Source organism: Mustela erminea, chromosome 17 (assembly GCF_009829155.1).
Source record: "Mustela erminea isolate mMusErm1 chromosome 17, mMusErm1.Pri, whole genome shotgun sequence".
NCBI classification, from domain to species: Eukaryota; Metazoa; Chordata; class Mammalia; order Carnivora; family Mustelidae; genus Mustela; species Mustela erminea.
Window position 1 is genome coordinate 2,651,119 of NC_045630.1, and position 13,001 is coordinate 2,664,119.

At 51.6% G+C, this 13,001-nt stretch overlaps 2 protein-coding genes and 1 non-coding gene across 4 annotated transcripts in view; 2 read left to right on the forward strand and 1 right to left on the reverse strand.

The window, feature by feature from the left end:
* Positions 1-1,895: 1,895 nt before the first annotated feature.
* LOC116576854 lies at positions 1,896-2,043 on the reverse strand. The gene has a single exon (XR_004280313.1). It is a non-coding gene; the product is annotated as a U4 spliceosomal RNA (small nuclear RNA).
* Positions 1,989-9,905, forward strand: LOC116576698. The gene is made up of 4 exons (XM_032319177.1): positions 1,989-2,089; positions 6,869-7,026; positions 7,116-7,351; positions 7,384-9,905. Exons 1-4 carry the CDS (start codon positions 1,989-1,991, stop codon positions 7,645-7,647), a joined length of 759 nt encoding a protein of 252 aa, XP_032175068.1. The 3' UTR covers positions 7,648-9,905.
* Position 9,906: 1 nt separating this feature from the next.
* PRRX1 (paired related homeobox 1) overlaps positions 9,907-13,001 on the forward strand; it is a 73,375-nt gene continuing 70,280 nt past the window's right edge. Inside the window, exon 1 of one of the 2 annotated variants that reach the window (XM_032317480.1) lies at positions 9,907-10,306. In XM_032317480.1, the coding sequence (XP_032173371.1) occupies positions 10,066-10,306 (241 nt within the window). In that variant the 5' untranslated portion in view covers positions 9,907-10,065. The remainder of the gene's footprint in view (positions 10,307-13,001) is intronic. The other variant, XM_032317478.1, reaches the window with a different exon arrangement.

The window sequence follows — 13,001 nt, forward strand, 5'->3', positions numbered from 1 at the left end:
GGGGAAAAAGAGTGAAATGAAGGGGGGAGGAAGGGAACTGGCCACTAAAACCCCTAGAGATCATTTTAGCTTGAGGGGAGGGGATTGCAGCAATGGGGGAGTATGACAGTAATTGTCATCCTCCTGTTCATCTGCACCTCTGTGATCAGAAGCAGCAACCAGTAATTAGAGCACAGATCCCTGATGTTGGAGGATAGAATTCTTTTTGCCCAATCGGGATCTAGTAAGTTTCTAGCTGCTCTAGGAACACGTGCACAACTGCCTGCCGTGGGGCTTAGTATTAACCTCAATTTACCATCCATATATTAGACAGATTCTGCCACTGTAATTGTCTACTGGAGAGATAATTTCTGGTGCCTCCTACTCCTCCAGCTTCCCAGAATACTTTCTGCTCCACAGCATTTATTAACCTCCATGCGTCAGCCTAGATATTTTCTTCTGGTCTATTTTTCAGCTCACTAATTATCTTTTGAACTGTGTCAAATATCCCTTTAAACTTATATACTGGACTTTCAAGTTCAGTTATATTTTCAGTTCTAGAAATTCCATTTGATTTTTAAAATTCCACTGGTGAAATTCTCATGATACATTACTTTAGTTATGTTATTAGTTTTTTAAGTCCATGCTTGCTTTCTCTGATATCTGAGCCACCTATTTCTGTTGTGTGTTGTTTCCCTTGGTCTTGTTTCTGAATATGCCCCTTTTTTAAAAGAATGAAATGTTAGGCATTTTATATGAAAATTATAGTGACTCTGGATGTTGTATACCTTAACAGAGAATTCAGCTTGTCTTTGAAAGCAAAAGAGAGGCAAATCAGCTCAATTCAATGGGCAATGAACTCAATTTTGTTCGATTCAGTCTGCATCAATTTGTTTGCATTCTTTAGGGTATAGTTTACTAGATCTCCTAACAGAGAGCCTGAAGTATTTATTGTGGCTTCTTCTCCTTAATATGCCATGAGCTTCAATTTTTATCTTCCTGCCCCTTGTCAGGTTGCCAAAATGTCCGATCTAATTTTTATTCACATTATGCTATGCCTCTCAGCCTTTTGCCTGGTTCAACTTAAATACCTTGAGGGGACAGACATGTGGATATTGGTCTCATTTGTCTCAGCCTCCCTCCTTTATGAAAGCTCAGCAATCCCAAACTCAAGCTTATCTTCCTTTAATGCCATTCCATTGATAAAGCTCTGCTGGAGTCCCTGCTTCTTAGCAGGAACTTTCTTCTTGTTCTTGTTCTACGCCAAAATGTGGTAGGCAACCCAAGGATAAAGGGGAGATGGACAAAGTTTGGTTTGTCTCAAAAAGCATTCTTCTCTGGAACATAATCATTTAAGTCCTAGTTGCCTTACAAGCCTCTGATATTTGGGGTGAGGAGGATCTAATATTTCAGATTTTTGGGGCTGCTCTTGGTGGGAACATGGTTGGTCTGCTGCAAGCTGCTGCATCATGGCCCAAAGTGGACACTATCACTTTGTGAACTATCGTTGAATATTCACTATTTGCCAGGCATTCTGATGGATCCTTACCTATGTTATCTTAAATTTTTTCAGCAGTTCTTTGAAATGCTGAAGCTCAGAAGGACTAAGTAACTCACTTGAAATTTTTAAGACATAGAACCAAGGAATCTACCTCCCTGAGCTGCTAAAGCTCTACTCTTCTCTCATGCTAGGCTCAAAGTGGGACAGAATAGCCTGTCTGGTAAGGTTAAAGATTAATGGTCATTTGGTCCAAAATAACATAAAACCAGATATTTGAGATCCTGTATAATAATTTTTAATGGGGAAACTGAGACACCTGATAAATTAGAGAGATCAATAAATCATACTCTTCAAATTTTGAAGGAAATAATTCAGACTTCGAGCTTAAAGGAGCAGCAGATACTCAAAGGAAAAATTCCAGAAAGAGGAAAGGATTAAAAGGCGAGTGGCAAAAGGAAGTTAAAAAAAAATCATGTTGAGAAAGATGGTTCTGGTGTTTTAATTAGCAATGATCGCGCCTCGGATAAACCTCATTGGCTATGATACTGCCATTGCACGAAGCTGGTTCTTGTGTTTTAAATGTGAAGCGGGACACCAAGTTCATGAAAAGTAAGGGTGTGTATTGTATAAAAAGGTGAATGGTGACTTGAAATGTTGAAGTTAATAGTTCATGAGCCACAAAGTGTTGAAATAATACGTTATTTCAGGTCTTAAAAGTTTTTTAAATGCATAAATCCCTTTCTATCAATTCTCCTCTCTTCTTCTGTAATGATAAAGAAGCAAGAAAAGAACTAGTCTTATTTGCAGTCATGGCTTTTATACTAAGTTCCTCATATACATGTTATCTCACAGCAAACTTTGGAGGTGAGCAAAAAAAATATGGCCCTGAAATTTCTTACCGCTGCTTGCCGTGGAGCAGAACTTAAGATAAGCCAAATCCAGGTGGGTTTAAGATGATAAAATATATATATATATATATATATATAAAACAAGGAGAATAATACATATATATACCTAGCAAGTGTAACTGGCCCATAGGAGACGCAGCTAGGCTCTTTGTCCGCCTGAAGCTGGTCCTAGAGGAAAGGGGAGAACTGGGAGAAGAGAAGGGCAAGCCCCGTTTGGAAGGAGAGATCCGCGCAAGGACTCTGGAGAAGAAAGCAGGTGGAGACTAGGCTGCACTTGGCTCCAGATTTATGAGAGCAGCAAGCCAAAGAAGGTGATCCGAAGTGGCACACCCACCGGGTAGGCTATAAATAAGCACTAAAGTCAACTGAAGGACCTTATGGGTTTCAACTCAGCCAGACTTACCCAGGCCCAAAGCATTTTGTAGCTCTCCTTTAAGAGCCCACCCACTTTTGCTTGGCTTAGAAATAGTGCTCCAGGGCCCAAAAGTCGGGGAGCCTGCAGAGGCAGAAAGCCAGCCTGGGACCTCAGCTCAGATGTCTTGTGAAGGGCCAAGAATCTAGTGAGCAGGCAGGTCCTCTAATTCTGAGTGTGATATGAGAAGCCACCAGGCTTTAGCTGTTCTGGGGCAGCAGGGAAGAGTCGCAGTGGTTTCCCTAGCAGCTCTGTGTGCTGCTGCTTGCCTGGAACCGTTCCCAGTTTGAAGCATCTTCATCACATGCATTTGCCTACCCTTGAGGGACTTTTCTAAAATGGAAAGACAGCAAGGATTTAGCTTCCGGTTTCTTTGTGGTGCCCAGGGGAACCTAGCCTGGGCTATCTGATCCTAAGGGAAAGAGCAGATGAAAGAAATCAACATTTGTTGAGTAAGGACTACGGTAGGACTTCCTTCTTTTGTCTTCTTAATCCTCCCAACAGCCATTTGCCCGTTTGTGGTAGGTCTGAGTTTTCCTGGTTTAGAAAGCCTTGGCTTCCTCAGGAGAAAGAAGTTGTAGTACCTGCACATTCATGTTTCCTCTGAGGGTATTTCACAAGGCATTTTGACTACTTGTTGTGTTTTATATATTGGAACACACCATAATATCATAGCTGTGCACGTCGCCTGTTCGTTTGCTCTGGTCTTACTTAACCTTCAGGACCATCAACCATCCCTTATAGACTATATAGTGACAGATTAGATGCCAGCTATGTAACGTAGGCAGACCTTCATGATAACCTGGATAAGCTGGAGTTGGGGTCAGAGAGAGAGGAATTTGGGGTAACTCCTAAGTTTCCTGCTGGGGAAAGAGGAGGGGCATGGAGAGATTAGGCGAGTTTGGTGTTAGACTTGTTGAGTTTAAGGTTCCTTGATGAATGAACGATTGTCAGCAAGAACAGAGCTATCTTTTTTTCTTTCTGGGCTTACTATGTGCTAAGCCCTGTGTTAAAGGGCTTGCATACATTCTCATTTAATTCTCACAAATATATGTCAGGAGGGGCCATGATTAGCCCTATGGGAAAGAGGAGTAAACTGAGGCTTACAGAGGTAACTAAATTGCTCACTTTGCCCAGCGTGACAGTAAGTAACAAAGCTTAAACTTTAGACACTAGACTCATTGACAAACAAGTGGTAGTTAACCTGTGAAAATCTGTGAGATCTTACAGTAACAACCTGTTCAATGGAGAGGATGGGCAAGATGAAAGGCAGAACCCTGGAGAGTAGCAACATGTAAGAAGTGAGCTGCAGAAAAGGAATATTCTCTGAAGACCAGGAGGTCTTCAGAGCAAGAGAGGACACCAGGAGAAGAAATTTCAAAAAGAGAATGCTCAGTACTGTTGATAACAGCTGAGACATTTAGCAAAATAAGGTCTAAGAGTATTCACTGAGTTTGGCAATGTGCAGATTACAGATGTCTTTAGCTAAAGCTGGCCCGGTGGTGTGTGCAACGTTAGTGTCAGTGGTTGGAGGAGCAGATAGCCCCTGTGAAACTGCACTGAGTCCCAACTGAGTATGTTGGACTTCCGGCCTATAATAGGATGGGCACATTACCAGTGTACTACTTGGAAATGTGTTTTAGTCCTACTGTATTTCATTCTTGCAAAATTTCAATATCACTCAATAGGGCTCCTGGATGGAGGTGGGAGTCAGTGGAGGGCACTCACCCCTGCAAGGCAGGAATGGTCCCACAATGCCACTTACGATTACAAGAGCCAGAATTGAAGGGTAAAGGAGAGTTTCTTTCAAGGCTGGCATTGAGCTTCCTTCTCAGAAACACTACAAGCCGGTGAGCCTGTGGAATTATCTTGCACTTCTCTGTTTTCCCCTGTCTCATCATTAATGAATATATATTGGATTGTGAACCATGAGCAGGAAAGCATTTCTACCCCCCAAAGCATATTATTTGCATGAGGGTGGTATTGTCTTGCTTATGTGTCATGGAACCGGTGACCTGTCACATGTGATTATCATGTCAGCTTATGAACATGTCAGGGAAGGCAACTCCTGGTTTCCACCTCAGAGGGGAAGCTTCTTAGGGTGGGGGCACATTCTGCTAGCCAGATGAGGCACAGTTCTGCCAGCTTCCTGTGCCAAGGAAACCCTGAACAGTAATCAATACCAAACCTAACTATGAATAGGACCACCCAAGGGCACATGGCTGTAAACCAAACCTCCTTCCTCCTTCCTACCTTGTTCTGATCTCTTGGCAATTTTCCTTGCTAGTCCCAGCTTTGCTCCCACTTACTTGTGGAAGAATCCAGAAACAGGAGTTATTTTTTAAAAGGGTGGGGCCGAAAGAAGGGTTGGAAAGGCACTCTTAGATGCTGGAAGGGTCATGAGGAAGAGGGTTCTGGTTACTGACATCACCCAGAGCTTCAGATTTTTAATAAATACTGATTGATGGATGGAAGTCAAAGTGAAAGCCAAGGAAAGATCTACACATGTTCAGAGATTTTGAGTTAGAAATGCTCTCCTCCCAACTCTTCCCAAAAGGAAATCACATGGGGAAAGGAAAGTAGTGATTAAGGAACTAAACAGGCCACAGCGTTCTCTGGGGCCTTCTAAGTTCCCAGGCCAGACCTGCTGCCTGCTTGCTGGGACGGGCATATGCTCCCAGCCACAGCTTCCCTTCTCCTGACATCTTTTTGCCAGATGGTGGTTCTTGAATTCTAGAGGTACTTGGCCCTCCTGGTTCCTGCAACCTGAGCCGAAAGAACTTTGATCCACCAATTTCCCCCGCCCTCCACCTCTCTAGCGAGCAAGGCCTGGCGCCTGGACTGCAAGGAGAGGCCAGGCAGCCACCTTGGGCATTCTGAGAAGGCCTCTCCTGCCCACCTTTGTGTGCCCAAAGTAGAGCACTGGCGCTGGTTCTGAGGGTCCCTGAGAGCCTTTTCCGCCTGGCCAGCTAGGTACAAACCCATGCTTTTCACCATTTATTGGGTGACCAGAGCTCTCCATTTGGTCTTGAATCTCCCTGTAGGGTTATCCGCATAGCTTTCAATTACAATCCAGCAAATCCAGAATCTCAGCAAATTACAAATGTTGTGTAAGCATAATCAGGGTGTGGATCCAACCCACTAGTAATTGTTAATAGAAAAAAAAAAGGAAAAGAAAAAACCTAAAAAGGTCTAAAAAAGCAACACCAAAAAAGCATTCTGTCCGGCCTCTGCCTTGGGGATTTATTTGCTTTCCTGGGGACCCTCCCAGAGCTTTCCTCCAGCCCACCCTGCTGTCCGGACTCCCCGCGGTGATTTTGGCTGAGGCTGAGGGACTCTGGGACTTGGCCGCGGAGGCCAAAGGGTGCCTGCCTGCCGGGGTGCAGAAGGGCCCCTCGAGCCTTCGGAGCCTTCCTTCCGCTCTCCCGCGCCTCCGCAGGGTTCCAGGAAAAAACGCTCGGGCTGGTGAGAGGGGACCCTGCCTCCTGCCTCCAGACCCTGCCGCCTGCCTCCAGACCCTGTCCCCTGCCTCCAGACCCTGTCCCAACACGGGCTTCTCCCTTTCCCTGGACACCTTGTTAGTCTGACCCTGAATTCGTTTTCGGGCTTGGAAGACATTCCGCCCACCCCTCCCTCCCCAAGGTCCGCAAAGGCCACCGCAATTGCTGGAGGAGGACCCCCAGGCTGGGCCTTGAGAGCCTTGGTGGGAGAGCTGCGGGGCCACGGCTGAGCTCACCCCGAAGTCAGAGGTATTTGAATTCTCAGCCCCAGCAGCTGAGGATTTGGGGGAAGAGTGCATAGAAAAATTTATATAACTTACACACAGATACATATTCGGTCGACAAATGTTAAGCAAATGTGTCTGATGTTTTTGTTGAAACGGCGTCGTAGTTAGTATTGGTAGGACTGGTTGACATTATTACACGAATGACAAGTGGATAATGTTGAGGGAGTGCCTGATCCCTCCCGAGAACACGGCGAGTGCGAGCGCAGACCTCCGACTGTGCTTCCCAGGAGGGCCCAGCTCTGATCTCTCCTCCCAGTCGCTGCCTCCCGGCCACTAACCAGACTGCGGGGCGGCCCTGCAGGGACCAGGCCGCTGTCTCCCGAAGGCGGGCTTCCCGGACTGACGGAGAGCCTGGGTCTCCAGCGGAAGCGCGGCGCGTCCTGGGGGTGTCCGAAGCCCCTGGTCTCTTCCCCAGACCTTTGTCACAAAGGGCAGTTCGGTCAGTGTCGGGACAAAAAGAAACGTTAAATTCGACTGTCAGCGAGGGTGGAGGAGCAGGGCGAGGCTCGGGCCCCGTGCGGGTCTGAGCGGGGTCCGCGAGCCTGCAGGAGGCTGACCCGGCTGCGGAAACCGGCGCTGCCTCGCTCGGCCTGCACGGAAGGGAGGGCCCTCGGCCCTTTCAGCCCAGCCCGGCCGGCGGGACCCCTGGGGAGGACCTCTCTGTGCGATTGAGTCGCGTCCCTTCGAGCGAGCGGGTGGCACCGCCACGTGTGCGGCCCAGCGGAGGCTCGCGCGCGCGGCGGTGCGGGAGATCCCCGCGGAAGGCGTCCGCCTCGGCGCGGGCCCACCCGGGCGCGCGTCCGCCGCCCAGCAGCACCCCGGTGCCTGCCGCTCGGCTCGCACCGGCCCAGACGCGGACAGATGTTTACTGCCTCGAGCCCCGACCGCTGGGGAGACGGAGCGGCGGGCGCGGCGCACCGCGCGGCGCTGGCGGGGCTTGGGGCTCCCGGTCGGGGGTGCGAGCGAGCGGGGGCGGGTGGAGGGCGAGGGGGTGGAAATAGGAGGGGGAGTGGGTGGACTAATGATGAAAAAGTCTCCTCCATCCCGGCTCCTTAATTAAATGCATGGAAAGAACCGCGCGAGCACATCTGGTTTCAATCTGCAGCCCTTTGATGGCATCAAATGTTCTTTTCCCAGATCGGGGCTGGGCGTTCTGGGCTAACTATGGCCGTTTGGAGCCCAGAAACCATTTACACACACTCGGACCCTTCTTTCTCTCCAGTCGAGCCTCTCGGCTATAGGAGGGAGAAGAAGGGGGGAGAAAAAGTCTAGTAATCAAGCCAGCGGGAAAGTATGTGTGTGTGTTTGAAGAACATAAAATGCCACAAATAAGCACTTAATATTTTACTTACTCGTCATATAGTAACTCATTTCTAATGAGACTATTAAAGCTGTTACCAAATTCCAACAGGTCATGAAAAACTCCCTGAGCACCTCTCTGTTCCTTGTCAAGTTAGGGCTCGGCAGACGGGCGGCAGGGCATTATCCCTAGACGTGGGAGCTCCTCTCTCCCTCCCTGTCCCTCCTCCTACGGCCCCTCCCCCGCCCGCCCAGGCGCCCGGGTCGGACCCTGTGCTCAGGACCGTCGCCTGGCCACTCGCTCCAGGAATGCCCCCGACTCCTGCGCATCTGGGCAGCGCGACCCTCCCGACTCCGCGCTGTCGCCTGGGGAAGCGACCTTGGCCGCACGGAAGAGGTTACGAAATTGGCCAGGGTGGGAGGAGGGAGCAATTAAGCTCCGCTCCTCGAGTTCTTTCCTCCAGCGAAATAAATATGTAAATTTCCTGCTGCCCTGGCCGCGGGATTCCGAGCGGCGCGAGAGACTCGAATCGATTCGGCACCTTCCAGCTCTCCCCGAACCGGCCTTGGGTTCGCGGAAGACGCGTGGGAGAGCCTCCCGTCCTTTGATTACATTATTTCATAGGCTGTCTCTGCGGAGCCCTACGGAGCCTTAATTTGCTCGCGCTCGCCTTCGTGCGCTCTCAGACGCTCCCCCACCCCCCAAAACTGTTAGAACGACAGGAAACGCTAAAGAAAAAAAGGGCAGAGAGAAGAAAATTTGATTGAGATAGTTGTGGATTTTTTCCAACAAGTTTCCCCGCAGCTGTTATCAAAACATGCAAATGAGTTTTTCCAACAGGATCTTAAACAAATCTGGAGGAGTTAATGCCCAAGCAAAATAGTCAGCCCGTTTGAAGTGACTGTGGGTTTCAGTTTGTCTTGTCTCCCCGCGATACTACTGCAGGGAATGATAATTAGACCTCTGCTTTAAAAGTCCAAGGGGCTCTCTCGCTCTCGCGCTCTCCTCCCCCCCTTTCGCTCCCTCCTCCCTCTCTGGCTCCCTCCCTCTCTCTTTCTCTCTGGCTCAGATGTTGGCAAAGGGGGTTTTCTTAATCAGACTGTTTTTTGGTCCGAAGGAAAGGAGGAAGAAGGAGATTGTGATGGAGAAAGGGGGTCTGTAAAACGTCAGGCACCGCACAAAGGCTTTGCCACGTAATTACAGGCTCCTATTAAGTCGAGATCTGCCCTCCCAGGGGTCTCCAATTTTCTTGTATTCCCTACAAAGCCTCCTCTGCATGCCAGTTTGTGCCTTTTGAAGTGCCAGAGAGCTTCTTGATCCAACTGAGAAGGAAAAAGGAGCTCAGCGAGAAGAGGGGGAGAGCGAGCGGGAAGGGAAAGGGGGAAACCCACCGCCACCCTCCTTCGGACTCTTGAAGCCCTTTTTTTTTTCTTCTTACGAAAAGTAAAGTGAGAATCCTGCTCTCCAATACATCTGCAAGACATCACCCTCTCCTCCTGAAACTTTAGTCACTCCTGAGAATCCACAGGAGTGCAGAGAGGGGGAACACGTTTTCTTGAAGATGTTTTAAAGCTGGAACAAGCCTTCTTCTGTTGGTGCTTGAACTCTTGCCTGGGAATAACTTTTTTAACCTTGAAAAAAAAACCCACTTTGATTCTTCTCTCCCACCCCTTCGTCTCTCTTCTTCTGTTTGCCTAACTCCCCCGCCCTGCTGGCCTCCCCTTTCCTTTCTCCCCCTTATTATTATTTTTAGTGTGTGCGTGTGGACGCGTTTGGAGAGCTAGAAGGAATTTTTTTTTTCTCCTGACTTGAACATAGGGTGACTTTTTAATTTTATTTTTTTGGTGTGGATTATCTCCTTGGACCGCGCCGGGCTTGGCCTCAGGAAAGCAACCGAGGCTGTCGAAGGCTGTTGGTGCAGAACGCTCGCTCTGCAGAAGGGGGTCCCCCGCCCTCTTTCCTTTTTTTTTTTTTTTTTTTTTGTCCTTAGCCTCCTTCTCTCTCTCTCTCTCTCTCTCTCTCTCTCTCTCTCCCTCCCTCCCTCCCCTGCTCTCGCTCTCGCTCTCTCTCCACTCCCCCCTCTCTCTTCCCCACTCGGCTCCTCTCCCCCCTCGCGCCCACAGCGTTTGGTGTTGATTCGAGCGGGAAGAGGGGGGTGGGTGGGATCGGAGGGAGACCATGACCTCCAGCTACGGGCACGTTCTGGAGCGGCAACCGGCGCTGGGCGGCCGCTTGGACAGCCCCGGCAACCTCGACACCCTGCAGGCGAAAAAGAACTTCTCCGTCAGTCACCTGCTAGACCTGGAGGAAGCCGGGGACATGGTGGCGGCGCAGGCGGACGAGAGCGTGGGCGAGGCCGGCCGAAGCCTACTGGAGTCGCCGGGACTCACCAGCGGCAGCGACACCCCACAGCAGGACAGTGAGTGAGGGACGCATGCCCGCGGGAGTGTGTGTCCGCGACCGGGGTCCGGGGTCCCGGCTGGGCGCCTGGAACCCTCCCGGACCAGGGAGAGAAAGTCGCGGGCGAGGAGTGGTGGTGTCCGTGGCCAGAGGAAGGGCCAGGCACAGACGGGGAGGAAAGGATGATGAAAAGGGATCTGCCGAGGGTGCAGCCGCGGCGGGCGCCACAGGGCGGTCCCGAGGCCCTGAGGTCGAGCTTAGGGACTCTGTCCGCGGAGGACGCGCGCCGAAGCCGACTGGGCTGCCCCTCAGCCCCGGGCGAGCCCCGCGGCCAGGTCCTCCTGCCTGCGGGGCAGCCGTACTGGCAGGAAAGGAGGGGCGGAAAGTCGGGGAGCCTGCCCTGTTTGTGAAGGCAGCGGACTAACGATGCCGAGTTGGGTTGGGAGGGCTTCGCCCAGGTCTCGAGCGTGTGGGTTCGGGGGCAGGCGGGGCGGAGAGGCGGAGGGCACCGCGCACAGCGCCGGGACCCGCGCGGCTCCTGCGGCACAGCGCGCTCGGGGCCCCGATGGCCGGGGCGTGCGGGAGGGGCCGCGCGGGAGCGCCGAGCCCCAACCCGGGATCCGCTCTCCGTCCTCTGCTGTCGCCGCGCTCCACCTGCACGTGGGTTGGAGACCCCCGGCAGAATCAAAGGTCCGTGCCCCGGGAAAACTCGGGCAAAGCAAAGGGGGCGTCCGTTGGGGTGAAACCCGGGCTCCTGCCCCGCTCCGTCCCGCACAGGAGAGATGCGCAGGGAAAGCGAGGACTCCGGTGCCTAGTCTGGTGCCACATTCCACGAGCTCTCCCTATCGGCCCTAAGTCCTCCCAGAAAAGTCCACGCGGTCTCCCTTTCCCATCCCTCCGGACTGATACCGCGCCCCCGCGGAAATCTCGACTGCGCTGTTAACCGCGCCTTAAAAGGTGGTGGCAAGTGTATCCATACGTTCTGGAGTCTGTTACAGACCTGTCACCTGAATCAGCCCAGGTGACATGGGCCTTGATATTTCCTCCTTGAGACTGCAGGAGTCTGCACTTGGCTGGAAGTTTTTTATATGAGGCCAATTCTTTTCCATTTCATTATTTGTAGACTGTTATTTTGTCTTCAAATTTGGAACCTGTGAAAACAGGAGATCCCCTAGGCATGCTTTCATTCCAAAAAAAAAAAAATTTGCCAATATCAGACTCTCAGGAAATAGTAGGGGAAGGAAACCGGACCCAGAGACAGCTGGAAGCAAGGCCCTAGCAGAGCTGTGGGAGCCCAGCAGCAGCCTCAATGAAAGGAGAGGCTAGGAGACCCTCTCTCCCCAGGCCGCCTGCCCCTCGCCCGCTTCCCCAGGTCCAGGCCTACAATCCCCTCAGGTTTGGTTTTGTTTCCTTTTGTTTTTAAAGCCAAAATCAAACTGGAGTCAATCCCCCGTAGGTATTCCCAGAGGCAGGGGGCGATGGGGAATTTGGACAGGGTCATCCGGCCTGGCCTGGCCTGTCACTAGAGAAAGGCGGCTGCTCTGAGGAATGAAGACCTGGTGTTCCCAAGTCCCGCGTAATGGCTGAGCACAGACGCCGAAGCTTCCTTGTCGGAGATGTTGGTGCTGCGAGGGGGTGGGGGAGAGGGTGGTTCGTGCAGCACGCGCTGTCCACAGCGGGAGTTAATTGTTTGCCTAGACACTTTGAACTCCGGGAAAATGCACCGCGAAATAATGGGATTGTTCTTAAACGCTTTTACTAGGGAAAACTTAAATGTGCAAAGAGGGGGAGAATAGTGTTCCGAATCTCCAAGTGCCTATCGCCCAGCTTCACTGATTTCTGCACTTTCTGCCGGTCCGGTTTCGCCATGGTTATTTATTAATCACGACACTTACCACTGTTGGGAGAACTGGAGGCCGGACCCACAACAGAAAACAGGGTCGTGAAGAAACGACTGCTTAAAAGACCAGGGTGGGGCGGGAGGGACCAGCCATTGTTGCTTTACCCCTAAAACAAGCGGGGGGTGCGAAAAGCAGGCTCACGGGGGCCACAGCAAGCCCGGCGGGCGCCGGCCCTGATGCGCGCGGGATGCCGACCGTTCCTGCCCTTTGGCTCCGAGGAGACGCCTCGCAGAAGGGAGCCCGGGTTCACGGTGGCCTTCTAGTACGGACCGGAGGAGACTGGGCTTGGAGGCCGGCTGGCGGGCACCCTGGAAGCTGAGGCGGTGGCGGGGAGGCAGCCCAGGGTTGACTCCCGTGAAACCCAGGCCTGGCGTGGCTAAGGTCGCGCCGTGCACGTGGCGTCCGCGGGTATGCGCGAGGACACGAAAAGGGCCTAGGCGAAGTTGGGGACCCTGTGTTGCAAGGGAAGGGGATGAAACCTCCCGGTACCTGCCTGATGCAGTCTTAAGTGCTTGCATCTCCGAGTTGCAAGGAGTAAGGAGGCCTGCCTAGTGGGGAGTGGGCAGGGGAAGGAAACTGAGGTTAGGATACCAGCCAGGAAAAGGATAGTTAAGGCAGAAGGATGGTCGACAGACCCTTCAGAAGGAGGTAGCAGAAATGCAGACCCAGGTGGGGGGGACAAAGTGACTGACCGACACTTGGGAAACCCGATAGGCCTTGCTTTCATGCGATGGCGGGGGGCCTCTTCTAACAAAGGGTTGTTGCTTTAAAGAAGCGATGTTTTCTCCAGCTCCTCACGCATCTCTGAGATGA

Bases quoted from the DNA above. Each gene is read 5' to 3' on its own strand.
- LOC116576698 (XM_032319177.1), top strand. From the start codon at position 1,989: ATGATCGCGCCTCGGATAAACCTCATTGGCTATGATACTGCCATTGCA. The intron at 7,027-7,115 runs GTCAGTGTCGGG...TGCGGGTCTGAG, and splicing joins TTGTCACAAAGGGCAGTTCG to CGGGGTCCGCGAGCCTGCAG. The intron at 7,352-7,383 runs GCGTCCGCCTCG...CCACCCGGGCGC, and splicing joins GCGGGAGATCCCCGCGGAAG to GCGTCCGCCGCCCAGCAGCA.